At 30.4% G+C, this 15,649-nt stretch overlaps 1 protein-coding gene across 1 annotated transcript in view; it reads right to left on the reverse strand.

Moving 5' to 3' along the window:
- Positions 1-15,649, reverse strand: part of Stip1 (Stress-induced phosphoprotein 1) — a 50,819-nt gene that overhangs the window by 20,956 nt on the left and 14,214 nt on the right. Inside the window, exons 2-5 of the mRNA XM_076495692.1 lie at positions 13,419-13,545; positions 8,271-8,373; positions 5,427-5,547; positions 1,466-1,562 (exon numbers count right to left, since the gene is read on the reverse strand). Coding sequence (XP_076351807.1) covers positions 1,466-1,562; positions 5,427-5,547; positions 8,271-8,373; positions 13,419-13,545 — 448 coding nt within the window. The remainder of the gene's footprint in view (positions 1-1,465; positions 1,563-5,426; positions 5,548-8,270; positions 8,374-13,418; positions 13,546-15,649) is intronic.

A 15,649-nucleotide genomic window follows, 5' to 3' on the forward strand; every position in this document is an offset into this window, starting at 1 on the left:
CTGAAAATAATGTATTATAATATATCAATTGATATACTAAAACTAACATTCTAGTGGTTATAAATAACATAGTACAAAATGTCATATAGAACCCTTGACAATTTGTATAAAACAATGTAAGTGGGTCTCATTTTGTAATTAACTCATATATAATATTAACATTAGGTTTGTTATCTTTGATGCTAACTTTATTTGTGTGCAGAGATTGTGCGGTAGCTATTTAAACATTTTCAATGCAACTCTAATAAGAGATCTTGACATGCACATTTTGACTTTCCTGTAGTAAGAGGATTAATGTTCATAGTTAAGCTTGAACATTCTATCTTTGAATGATATTTAAAAATCAATGAATATGATATTGCAGTTCAAGTATATGTGTATATAACAATAACAAAAGCATTAGGAGAACAGACCTCAGCTAGCACTGTAAACATCCACATTAAGTATGCGTAGGCAAATTCCACAGGGCAAAGACAGAAATAACAAAATGCCTTAAAGAAACAAGTTTAAGAAATTTGAAACAGTAATTATTACTTAGTGCACTAATCTGCTTTCTCACATTCAATACCACTAGACATTATATGACATACTACCACAACCTATCAAATTTCAGTATTTTTGATCAGTGAAAATTACTGAAGTATATATAAGAAATGAAACCACACATCTTGACTCTCAGTTCATAAGTGTAGGTCAAAGAGTTACTTGCTACTGGACATTCACACATAGTTTCATATCATAACCAAATCATCACAACTGTGCAGAGTAAGATACAGTGAAAAATAATGGAAAATAAGTTAGGTAATGAAGTCCACTTTAACTGTTTACTGCTGTGGATGGAGACGTCTAAATCTGATGGCAACCTGAACTGAAAGCAACTTTGGGTTTGACTGTTGTTCAATATTAGAGAATAATATCATGGTGCAAGCTAATATGGGCTTGACTCACTAGCAATAGAAAAATGAATCGTAAATTCTTTACTGTAATGCACCATTTCAAAATGCTGTATTACCATTACTGGTAGAAAGAAACTACACAAAAGAAAGTGCCACATCATATCACAAGATTTCAGAAATAAGAATATCTGTTTTCACTAGCTAAAAAACTTCCAACAAGAATTTAAAGGAAACTCCTTGGAATATTTCAGACGGCTCAAATCTCATTATACTTAGGGCTGTTTTACAAGAGGAGTGGAGAAGTTGTCTTTGAAACAGGTGTACTCTAGTGATTTTTGGAATTATTCGCAATATAATCCAGACAATTATCCAAAAGGTAAATGGCACTAATCATTTCTCAATGTCCAATGCTCCAGTATTTTTTATAACATAGCACATTAATAATGAGAAGTGTTACATACCTTTATTAAACACATTAAACCTTTACACTACTAACATTATGTTTAAACTTTTAATTTTATTTTAGTAGGCAAAGAAAAATCATTATTTTATTACTAGATAATACTGACCTTTTTGGAAACATTCATTCCCTTTGTTCTTTTCTTCTAATGCTTTATCAGGATCTATATAAGCTTTTCTCTCATTTTCTTTTATTATTTTTTCAACCTAAGATATTAAGTACAAAATAAATATACTACAATGTATATATGGCTTAAATGAATCTAAACCTCACAAGTTTTATTGCATAACTTAAAAAAACAACAAAAAACTGTTGTTCAGTCCTTGTTGATTTGTTTTAATGCTTAATGAAACAGATGGCAGAATGTCTTAAACCACATCAAAATATATTAGAGATTCATCCAGTATAATGAAAAAATACATCATAAAGTAGAACACTTCATAAATAACCTTGGTAAGTGACACTAAAGATATGTAACATTCAACACATTCAGAAAACATAAAACATTACCAGCATACACAATATTTGGTACAGAATAACCTTGACACATAAAATGCCAACATCAACAGTACGTACCAATGAATATTGTTAGACATACATGATTTCCTTCTAAATAACAATGACATGACATTAGCAGTATGCACTATTCAACACAATGAGAAAACTGAGTTAGCGTGTACAAGATTTATCTCTAAATAACCTTGACATAAGACATTAATAGTGTGCACTATCATAATAGCAAAGACAAAATAGACAAGAGTAAGTTATCTACATTATTTTATTTTTTCTATATTATTTAGATATGTCTTCAATAGTGATGCTTGATGTCATGAAGGAGGGGTTCATGCTGAGAAATTGTGGAACCCTTGATGATGTACTTTAATTACATCAACAATATTGCTTGCATTGAATATACATAAAAAGAAATGAACTACATGTAAAAAACTACTTACAATGTTAACTGTCAACAGGAAATTCTTACACTGTATGTAAAGTCCAACCAACTACCATACATCTCACATAAATGGCAAACTACTATTACTGAGATATAAAAAAAACAAAAACAATTGGATCCTTACACTGTCTAATACTGGTACATAACTTTTGTTTGTCTCTATTTTCATGTAAGAACATAGCTAGAATTCAACATTACAGAATGAACAGGTGTGCTCTGAGATGAACTGAGCACACACATGGTAATGTACTACTTTGGAACAATTTGCTCTTCGTCCTTGAAGTAAGAAATGAATCTGATATGGGCAAATATATATATAATCTCAACCAAACAGACAAATTTTAATAAGTTGTCCTCAGCATTAGAAGGGCATGTACAAATGCAATTAATTCTAAAAGGTGCAATCCATATGAAAATATAAACAGAATCAGATATGTACACACAAAACCTCAACCAGACAGACATTAGGTAAACATGCAAAAATACTGTCAGTTCTGAGAGATGCATTGCATAGTAAATTATCAGAAATACCTACGTACATATGGAACCTCAACCAGACAACAAATGAGGTGTATAATTCTTCCTCAGAATTACGAGGTAGTGGATATTAGAAATATATACAGTGTTAACATAATGTAGCATAAACATAGTGGTTAGGGTACATGAATATGGAATGTGATATAAAGACTCAGCAACCCTGACTGCAAGTAAAGACAGTATCATATGTCAAGCAAGCAGAAATACAAAGAGAAAGTAACCTTTCAGTTTGAACCAGACAAACTCCCAAAACAACTGTAGAAGTTGGAATTAAAACAAACCAACCCAACATTATGGTGTTCTGGAATTATTTCAACACAACTGAAAGAAAAACAAAATGCAGCCAGGTCATAAAGATAATGATCAACAAAAGTATTGGAAATAACTTATATTTTGGCCAAAATAATATCTTCCAAAGGAGTTAAGTTGTACAGCAAAGGAAATAATGATGTGATGAATCTGATGAGAAGAAACACTGTGAAAATGACAACCTTCCATGGATAAGTCCAAATATGCTTGCTTCATGAGTTAACAAACCAAACCAGTAAGCATGATAGTGGACAGATCAGGAAAAATTAAATGGTTCCATGGAATAAATAAGGGAACATGGACCCTGAAAAGAAGCAGTACATGTCACAACACCTTAAGGAGCAAGCTGAACACAAAGAAGTTGATCAGAATCAGATTTGAAATGTAGGTGGTAAATTGGTCTGAAAACTAAACTTGCCTTCATGGACATCATAGGTCCTAGGAAGAACTGGTCAGGACAGAAGATGACATAGGAAGAGTGTTAAAGGATATGAGTAACATTAATGGCATGAATATCTCAATGGTGATGTCTGCATGCAAGGAGAATGAAATAGATCTGGAAGGAGAGATGGTATGTAGAACAAGTAAAGCAAGATTTAAATGGAGCATAAGAAGAGTATGAGGACAATGCTGAAATCTGAACTGACTTGAAAATGAAGAAAACTCAAAAGGGAAAGAAAAAAGGAGGGAAATGAACAGAGGAAGGAAAACCAGATGAGCTTGGAAAAATGAAAGATTGTTGACTAGGCCATGTGATAGTTAAACATATTTAAATGGACAAGCCTTTTTCAAACAACCAGTGAAGAACAAGGAAAGATGAAAAAATGAAAAGTGAGATTGACAAAAAACACATCCAAGATACCAAAGGTAGAAGATATACTAGCACCTGTGGTAAATGGAAAAAGATCTGATGGACTGGCAAAAGATCCTACAAGTGGAGACAATCCCAGGGTTCTAAGACAATGTACTGAATAAATTTCACATGTGAAGAAACTGGTGAAATCTGGATGAACAATGCCCATCTGACAGGGGAGGTTGTATAAGTAAAAGCTGGAGCAGTGGGAACAAAGGTTGTACTGGCTAAAACAGAGCCCCAGCTACAACAAGACACTGAGTGGTTTGAAACAAGGATAGAACTCTAAGGAGGAACTGATTAGGAGGGAAAGCACAGATGTGAAGACTCCTCCAATCTTGACAGAATATGACCACCCTCAGAGTTAGCAGGTGCACATTGCCAAAGGCTCAAGAAAGGTTAAACAGAGAGAAGCCTCCTTGATCAGAGACTAAAACAACTCCCAGGAGTCAATGTAAGAGCCCAACAATACTAAACATGGGTCCATGAAGAGATATAAATTTCCTGGCTTTCTAGCTCTGCAGTGATAGTTGTTACAAATTCATCTAAACTTTCTCATGGGAATGCTGTTCATACTTTGATTGAAATTGCCATGTCATTTAACAAATGAAAACCCTGAGTTTCTACAGGTTATATACAGGTAATATATAACTAAACATAAGAGTAAACTTTGAAGAGATTATAAAAGAGAAGATATGACAGACATGGACTGGTTTTCTAATCAAAATCTCTGTAACCAAACAAAGTTGAAGACTATAAATGTGATTTATTTCAGCAGCGACAATTGTATAGAGGGTAAATTATGTTTAATTCTGTACTTTTTCAAGGGTGATGGATAAAAAGGGGCAATTACATTCTAAGGGAAAATGTTTCACGTGTCACACTAGACGAAATTTAGAATTTTCTTTAACACTCCTACGAAAAGACGTTTCTAGTCCTGATTTCTCCAAGCCCGTTCCCCTGGCTGTGGTTTTGCTAGATAGTAGATAGGGACAGTGTGAATCTCGTTAATCCATTCATTAATGGATTTAAATGGCAATTTCATTTAAATATAAAATTATTAGCCTAATATTAATAACCTTTCAAGTTGCTCTGGGGCCTATTAGGCCCCACTTTTCGTAGGAGTGTTAAGTAAAATATTGCCTTGTAGAATTAAGAACTTAAAACTTTTATCCTATTAAAATATGGATTATTAGCTAAGATTTTAGGCTATTCTAATTGGTATAAAGTAGTTTACTAAAACTCTGTCTGCTTTATATAAACATAGTATTTTGATAATACATCAGTTAAAGACAATATTCAAACACAAACCATACAATTTTAGGTCTAACTTTTTTCCACCTCAATTTACTTAAAACACATTCAGATATATTCTTATTAATTTCACATAATTAATGAAAAAAACAACAACTGTACCTCTGAAAGTTTTGTTAGTGTGGCTGGTAGTCTGTGTTCTGTTAAAGATTTTTGATAGTATGTCTTTGCGTTATACAAATCACCTTTCTTTGAATATGCTCCACCCATTCGAGCATAAGCCCTGAAGAAAAACAAAATTCCCCTAATGAATGAAAGTTTTATATACGTACTTTGTTCTAAAGCAAGACAAAATGGTTAGATATTTCAGAACTGTTTTAGAAATTATTAAACAATGTCTAAAGAGTTAATTGGCCATAACCAAAACTGTCAATAATTTCTAAAAAAGAACTTACAAACTAGTTTTTGGTTTCCTGAAATGACTTACTTATCCCATGTACTAGATGCTGTAGTCCTAGAAAGTTTCATGGCATAATAATACTTCTGTTTTTAAAATTGAAATAAGGCTAAAAAAACTATTTTATAACCTTCAAATAATACCAAGATACTTTTTCCAAAATAACTATCTCCTTTGTCTTGATTTTACTGTGAAACATACAAGTAAATTTACAATCAAATTCTAACAGTAACAAAATTTTCTAAACACAATATTTAAATAATATTGACATACATTAGATATGCACAAACAAAAAGCTACATGGTAATGTGTTTAAAAAAAGCAATTTTATCTTATGAAGTAGTTATTAAAAAAACAGTATTTACCAATTAACTAACCACAATACACAACTTGCAGACCAATAAACTTGTAAAACTATCGAATAGGTTTTGATATATTTTTTTAAATTTATTACCAGTTATCCAGTTCTAGAATTCAGTTAGTAAGCTAAACAAAAAAATTAGCTAGTAAGAATCAACTTTCATTTGAATATTTCACATTCGTTATTTGTATGATCAATCTAACTACATAAATTATATCAATATTATCCCATAAACCTCAATATCTTACCACAAAATGAAAAACCTTGTAAGTGCACACAAATATGAGAAAACTTCTTGCATTGGTGTGTACAAGTGTGTTTTCTACCTTCTCATTTTAACTTGTTTACCATGGGCTCAGTCCTAGTGACAAACTTTGTAACCCTGTTGTGCTTGTTTTAGTTCTCATGTTGAATTTTAAGATGGTATATTTATTTACATGAAATTTTGCATATTAACAGTATTTATTACAAGCCTTTTCCATACAAAATTTCAGATTTTTAAAGTTAAATTTTAAGAATTGCACATGTGGCAGATGTAAAACAGCATTTTTAGGTTTTAGATACGCATTTTGAAATAACAAACAAAAATCATAAATTATTAAATCAGTAACATAGAATGCCACTACAATTCATCAGGCTGAGTAACCAAGCTGAAATTTTGAGCTCCATTAGCTTCTAACTTTCCACTTCAATTCTAATACAAAAAGGAAGGTTTTCCTGAATAAACACTTCACAGAGACTGAGAAAAATAACATGGAGGCATTCTAAGCTTTTGGTTGATTAAACACATACTACAAAAAAAAAAAACCACAATTACACATTTTCAAAAACTAGAAGAGATAAGCGTACAGTAAGGATTCACCAAATATAACTATTTCAGAAAATAAAAAAGAATGAAGGTTTTTATTTTATGTTCTTCCTTGTGAATATTGATAATTTCAGTTTCTAATTCTTAACAGATATATATATATACTTCATATTTGAACACCATAGTAATCTAATATGAACTAAAGCTACATTTAACATATCATGTGACACACAAAAATCAATATTTAGGCCTTTTTCCAGTATTTACTTTCAAGTTAAGAAATTAACTAATGTATAACACTACAACTTGAATTAGGATCTACAGCTTGATACAAAAGATATTAACAAAACTTCATAAAACAGTAGTTCAATACAATTTTGGATGCAAGTCTACAAATGTGATGACATGCCCTCTGACTCCTGACCACAAGATAGAGTAAACTAAAAATATGCAAAAAGTTTTTTGTGCCTATGCAGTTTTCACACAACATGATCCAAAAACTATTAAATTTATTTGTTTTAGCTGCTTTTGTTGTTTTTTGGGGATAATAATGTTCTGTTCACAGAGTATATTGTTATAATGACGGGTTATGTCTAGAGGTTACAGCAGCTCCCATGTGAAATAGGAATGACCAGACACATGTCACACTAGTCACTATATGTAAATCTGACAGTTCCCATTGTCATTTTATACAGTTTAAACCAGATAAAGTGGGTTGGTTTATGGGAAAGCATCTTTATGGAAAATGCTGGTTGCTCAATTTATGAGTCCCATGGAAGATGATTATCCAGTGCTCCAATGCAAACATGTAAGCTGTTTTGTTTTTTTATTGAATAAATAGTTTTTATTTTGTAAATCATGTCATGCCAGTCTCTTTATACTTTATTTTGAAACTCAGTAGTTAAATTTAAACCTACTTTGTAATTTACCTTGTTAATTTTTCCATCATAAAGCAGACCTACTTAGCACTATACTGTTAAAATCAGTTCACTAAAAAAAATAAGAGAAAAACAATATCTGAAAAAGCACAAAACCATTGCACTTCAGGCCATAACTAAACTTTTAACCTTTCATTTGCAGTTTGTGTAAATTTGCCTCTAATTCCATGTGCAAAGATTCACTAAATTTTCGCAGCAGGCTATTCAAAAGTGTTGTATGCAAATTGTTTGAATTATATGAAGTTAGCTGCAGTTGAAGAATTAAAATTTTTCTCAGTGTGAACTGCAGCTAAAACTAAATTGAGACAGTTATAGAGCACAAAATTAGAAACTGTGCTACTTTTCAGACAATTTAGAATAAGTGTTTCTAAAGCAGTTTTAATACAAATTCTTGCAAGTTTGAACTAATATTTTAATCTCAATGATTACATCATGTACTTACTTTGCTATAATTTTGAAATCTGCTCTGTATTCTCTTCCAACATCAATAGCTTTTTCACACTCTTCAATACACTTGTCATAATCTTTCTGCTCATAAAATACAGCTGCAAGAAAAACATGTTTTCATTTAATATAATGATAAAATACAAACTAAAAGCAACACATTTTTGAGTCAAAACCTAACTTATTACAAAATCTTAATGCAGCAATATGTTTTCATTGTAAGTGGCACTGCACAAGTCTACACAGTATCTAACTCAGTACTACTTTCACAGCCTTGTATGATTTGAATAAAGTATCACAAGTCTAATATTTAAGTCAACAACTATTAGTACAAATGGTACATCCAACTTGTCTCTTGATTCACATGTTAACACTTTAAAGCAAAAAAATATAGATATACAGTAAATATATTAATAAACAGAGAATTTACCAGAAATACCTCAAAATTACTGTCATTTTTTGTCATGAGCCTATTTACAAATTACCTATTTCTAACAGTTCAAAACTTGAATCTTTACAGAAGATTCCACCTTAAAACCAAACTTGCACCAGATAACATCCTTGAATATATAAAACTACATACTACCTTGACTAAAAAAAAATACTTTTATAAACACAATAAACTTAACTAAATTATGGTAATGGAATAACTGAAGTTACATTTTTTATCAGATATCTGCACAAAAATAGTAAAATTATATTTTCAATTAATCTGATAATTCCATATTTGTTTTTATTTAATTGAGCATAAAGCTACACAAGGGCTATTTGCACAACTTTATGTAACATCAATCACCTGGACAACACCAGGTAATTAATTAATCCCTAACATTCAATATTGCACATCAAAAAAATATTTTTAGAAATAGGCCTCAATGGAAAAAACTTTTGCAGTTATCACTGACAGAACTCAATTTCTTCAAGTTAGATTCAAAATATTAATGATCCCTTTAACCACAAATTGTGTCACTACTAGCTGTAAAGCACAGTATCACTGACAAGAGAACCACCATGAAGACACATGCCAAACTCAATTGTTTAAGTTTAGCTTCATTACTTTTTTTTTTATTTTGAAGACAAAACTATTCATCACAATCCTAAACAACTAAAATATCCACTCCAACACACGTGTGCACACACACACACAAATGTGCAACAAAATCTACAATATTTCTGTTTTCATCACCACTTCCAAACCAAACTGTCTTTTACAGATCCACCTTCTTTAAATGAAGTTACATTTAAGAAAATCCCTTTCAGAGCTATATTTAACCTAAATCTGTCATAACTTGTCTGCAAGGGCTAAATGATGATCTGCATTAGAACAAAATATTGCTCCCAAACAGAGCTTAAAGAAGTGGTTAAAACTTGAGTCTTCCAAGATAAACTGTATCAATCTTTTTTTTTTGCAAAATACATAAATAACTCTCCTTTTCTTGAGCTTTTATCTCATTTATATCCAACATCAACCAAATAAAATAGACACACACCACTAGTATATAAAGGGTCAACAACCATATGGCATCAATTGTGGTTAGTATTTATTTGTGCATGCACTTTCACATTTTTTCTTTTCAATATAATTTATTCATTGCTATGGCTACAAAAGGTTGTGTAAATCACCCTAAAATATTCTATTTGAGGTAAATTTGATCTAAGTAAGTTTTCTTCTTCCCAATTGTAAACAAAATCCTTGCATGATAGTAAAGAAAACTAGTATTTTTTTTAAATGGAAAATCTATTATTCAAAACAAAACATTTATGAAGTTTAAATTTGCAAGACTGTGTTATTAAAGCAAATATCTTTTTAAGCTTGACACATTTAAAAGAAATACAAAAGCATCTTTATGTTATTTTATAGACTATCAATTGAAAAAATAAAATAATTGAGGAAATACACTTCTAAAGCAGTGTTTTCCAAACTCTTTTAGCAATGGAACAATTCTGAGCCATACAACTACTGATGTAGTTCTTGTGACAGATTCATATATGTTGAAAAGTTGAATCAAGACTAACTTGTTTCCTTGAAACACTGCACTCAACCATCACTAACACAAACTTACAGCAAGTCAACTTTTTTCTGACAATATTGACAATGCAAAATCTTTTAAAATTTCCCCTTATCAACTAATGAAATGAATGCCACAATAATATTTCCAAAACTGAGGTTATATCACAATAATTCATGATACAAGTTCCAAAATATTCACAATTGTTTATACCACTAGCATCAATTATTTTCTGGCTTCTCACATAAACTTTTGTTCATTTTTTTATTCAAAATCTTTAATGCATTTGTTAATACATAAATATTTTTCTATATTTTCTTTGCTTAAGTAAATAATGTTCACTGTGGCTTGTTTCCATGGGATAACACTTATTTTCATAACATGGAGTAGCTGCAAATCGTGCTGGCAAAAAGAAATTGTTTTTAAATTGGTACTTATTTAAGAAGAAAAGATTAATAACAAACAACTGTTATTTTCATAGTGATCAATGAAAATTAAATTTTAAAATGCCTGCAAAATTTTTGAAAGGATTGAAAGCTCAAATAATATTTTGAAAACTTTTACCTCATGTACTTTATCACATGCAAATTTGTAAATTGTGCAAAAAAAAATGCTTCTTAAATGTGTTAAAGTAAGGGGTCTTGAAAATGAACTTGCTGACAAAACTTGGACATAAAGATAATACACGCAAATATTGCTTTATGTGCATTTGTTAATTTCTCACATAAGCTGGTCATTATCACTCCTGTAAAAAAGAAAAATTTTCAAATCATGTTCACAACTTTACCTATTTAGCACCCATGATAAGTGGTATTTTGTATCATGACTAATACAACCATTTACTATTGTGGAACTGATGATCCATATGACAGATACTGTTGATAATCACACATTAATCCAAATCAGGGACTATAGTTCATATAAAACAATAACCTTATCTCCAATTTAACACCCAATTTTGGCTCCTTTTCCAGATGCTGAAAATGACAGTGGATAAACTCTGGTTAATCTATCTTATGAATCCTCATTAAATATCATTGATTATCTAATAATAGTTTTATTCACTTGTAAAAGGAAAATAAATTCAGTTAGACCAATTTCTGCAAGGTTTTGATGATCAAGGGCGAATTTTAAAAGTGTTTTAAAAATTAATAAATAATGCACAACTTTTACAAAATATAACACATGTATACACAGATTTTTGGGAAAAAAAAAGGATTTTTCTTCAGTTGTACCATTTGTTTTATTCACGACATTATGATATGAAGAACTGCCAGCAAAGCTCAATTTTGGGAGGTAGGGGAGCATATTTTGTAGTTACACTACTGACCACACAGAGTACTTGTTTAGGTGCCAAGAGAAACTAAACATGTGAGATTTGATTAATGTAATACAAAGTTAAAAACTAAAAATTTACAAGCAATTCTTGGCTTAAAAATTTTGCCAATAAAGGATGTGACTTATGATGATGCAAAACCCACTTGAGGTAAAAAGGTTGTTAACCTGAAGATGAACTAAGAAGTTGAAATATTATTCTCTGCTTTATTAGTAAGTGTTAATATCCATATCAGCCACCCTGAGATGCAAAGAACATGAATCTTATGCAAGAACATTTAAAAAAATTCCCAAAGAAAGAAGATTTTTATGTGCTACAAAACAGCAGAAAGTAGGAGCAGAAAATGAAGAGGTTAGGTGAACATTGTTTAATTTTTTGCTTTACAACCCTGCTGACCCTAGATTGCACAGTCAGATATAAAATATTCATAAAATAATTTTCCTATTGCAGAAGGTTATTCCAAAATAACCAGCATAAAAAATAATTTCTTTGTTGTTGTTTATTCTTTACATCTGCATTTATCATCATTCTTCCACTTAAAAACAGTGAATTTTAACTACTACCACAGTTTTTCAGACTTATGCTGTTCTTTTATCACTATTTATTGTGTACTCAAAATGAACAAGCTGTGGAAACAAGAATTTTACTGTGATGGGAGATCAGAAAGTGGTTTTGAAAGACTTACATATAACTGATATTAACTGTGCACCATTCTGAAATCACAGCAGACTCATGGATATCATTCAATCTTATCAACATGCATGTAAAAATATTTAAGAAGTTTGACACAAAAAAACGCTCATCTCAGAAACTGTTTGTGATATAGTGTCCAATCTTGCCCTAAACTTTTGTTTATGACCACCTGCTATATTTAATGCAAAAAAGAAGAAGGAAACGGAGACCTCTTTAAATGTGATGTACATAATGGTCATTTACATGTACATAAATTTAATTTATGATAAAAAAACACCTGTAACATAAGATCAAGTTTTTTTCAATCATCTTTAGCATTAAGTTTAATGGAGCAACATTCATTTATTACACAGGTGTTAAAATAAATTCTCAATTGGTGTGCTGATACTGCTCCAACTAGTACATACTGTCCATGATTGAAGAAAGTAAGAACTCATGAAATAGTTGGATGTACTTGCAACACATTGTTCAGTTTTGACAACAAACCACTACCCTTAGTCTATAGAAAGCAACATGGTATTGTATCAAAAATAAAGTAAATAAATGATAATCTTGTATAGTCGTGTTTTTATTACTACATTTTCTTGTGCAGTTGCATGTTCATAAACATTTTCTTTGACTAGTGTAACCACAGTGCCAACATCTTTTTCTTTTTTCCCCCCCACTTCTTATTCTAATTTATTTTCTAAAAAAAATTGTAAAAATAAAACAGAAAAATGCTTACCTTTAAGATCAAATCTGTGGTAATAATAAAACAAATAGCACAACATAATATTAGTGGTTATGTACCACATTTGAAACAAAATTTAGTAACTGTCCATACACGAACATCTCTCATAAACATTAATTTTTCACAAATACAAAACTTTCATTTCAGCTACACATTTTCATTAAAATGTTTTTATAACATAATAGTAATCATTTAGTAACTTTTACACATCCAAAAACATAATATGCTAAAAGCCAATGTGTTAACATTTTCAGTCAATACAGCAGAAAACAGTATTTTAGTTTCAGGACCTGTATATAACAAATGCATTCACAATTTAACCAACTGTAATTTCTCATTCTTGACTGCAAATGAAAAAGTATCAGGATTTGTACTTACCAGCTTTATTCAGTAGGAATGTCATGTCAGAAGGATTTAGTTCTATAGCTTTATCATAATGTTCCAAGGCCTTTTCAAAATCTTTCTTCTTATATGCTTCATTACCCGCTTCCTTCGCTTTGAGTGCCTGCAAAAACATTTTAGTTTTTCATTCCATCATAAAATGTTACAGAAAACTAAAACTAAATTCGTGAACAGAGTATCACTTTCAAAGCTATCTGTATATACTGGACATATTAATTCATTACATATAATTATCAGCTTTTATACTAGGTTTTCTGAATATATATTCCACAATGTTTTACACCAATAAAATTTGCATTCTGAAACTAGAAACTGTTTGTTTCAATTTCGCATAAAACTACACGATGGCTATCTGTGCTAGCTGTCCCTAATTTAGCAGTGTAAGACTAGAGGCAAGGAAGCTAATCATCACCACCCACCTCTAATTCTTGGGCTACTCTTTTTACCAGTAAATAGTGGGATTGACTATCACATTATAATGCTCCCATGGCTGAAAGGGCGAGCATGTTTGGGATTCGAACCCGCAACTCTCAGATTACAAGTCGAGTACCTTAACCACCTGGCCCTGCTGGGCCAACTAGAAACTATCCAGATATTATATTACTGTGTTAACAAATAACATTTAACTTCACACTAGCAATAATAATGTTTAACTTTTACAATAACAGTATATCCATTAACTTTATAAAAGTTAGTTGTAAACACTAATCACATTTGAATTTTACAGATAAGAAACTGTCATGATAATAAGTTCTTTTACATTAATCAATAATTACTATATACTTCTAAAATAACCTAAAAAAAAAGTTCAAGTGACATTAATTTATGCTTAGACAGGTTAAAGCTAGCAATTTCAAAACTTATATAATCACCTGTATTAATACAATTGGTATTAAAATAAAAAAGTATTTCAGATATTTTTAAATAACATTAAATATTTCTAATAAATTATGATAATATTTAGTAACAAACCACAACACTGATAAACAGAATCCTTGTTTAACAATTTTTCTTTTTAAAGTCGCTACCTATAGAATCGTACCGCTTGCATTTTCACGTATTTTATACAACACACTGCAAAAAATATCTTTCTGAAGATAATGTTAACTTCTAAACAATGAAAATCAATTCAGTAATAATGATGATATAGGAGATGTAGGTATCACAAACAACACCAATTTTGAAGATAGCAAATCATATGTACATAAATAAAATTAAGGGGAAACAAACGGTTTGCTTTGCACACTCCTGAAGATGTCTTGAAGCATCAGAACATATGTAATGGTTTTGTGACCTCAGTTCAATCACGTGATATCCTACATTCCTTTTTTAAAGAATATTACACCGTCTATTTAAATTCTCTTCCATGAATCCCACACCCTTATTTAATGCATTATGTTTTTTCAAATTTAATTATCTCTGATGATTTACGCTTTTCCTGGTAATGTCATTTTGAAGTTGAGCTAATTTTTCCAAGTGGATCATATGTTGCATTACACCTTTCCAGACAGGTCACAAGTCAAAGGACATCATTTTGTTTGTTGATGTGCATTAAAAATTTTATTGGACTATTATATTTTATGACTTAATATCATTAAATTCAGTATCAAACTGTAGATTGTAATTCAAATTTTCATATTATGCATTATCTAATTTCATAATTTACAAATAAATATTAAAAACACACATTTAATCTTCAATTTTTGTGTGTCATATGGTATTTTGAATACAGCACTGGTTCAAATCAGATGTCTGCAATTTCAAATACAGTCTACAGTTTTGGATGAATTAAGAACTCATATTACCAATATTAACAAGCTAGAATATAAAATAATAACATCTTGTTTTTTTTTTTTTGCAGAGATATCACTAATGTACTGAATGAAATAAAGGTAGCCCTGTTCACCTCATTTGTTTGAAATTTCATATTGTTTTAGACCCATCAAAAGGCACAATTTATATTTATTTTCTATAGTAGTGAAAAGATCAATCAGATTGAGTAAACCTATATAAAGATTCATTAGTGAAAATAACATTTTTCTTTGGAAATGTTTAATAAATATCTGAAAATTGTAGGATATCTGAAGATTTTGCAAGTGAAATTTAAAATTCTGATGTATAAACGTATTATAAATCTGAAATTGGAAATTTCTTTACACATTGGATAAACATATGAAAAAAAACTGCTTAACAAATCTTAAGTTTTA

This window comes from Tachypleus tridentatus, chromosome 3 (genome assembly GCF_004210375.1).
Source record: "Tachypleus tridentatus isolate NWPU-2018 chromosome 3, ASM421037v1, whole genome shotgun sequence".
Classification (NCBI taxonomy): domain Eukaryota; kingdom Metazoa; phylum Arthropoda; class Merostomata; order Xiphosura; family Limulidae; genus Tachypleus; species Tachypleus tridentatus.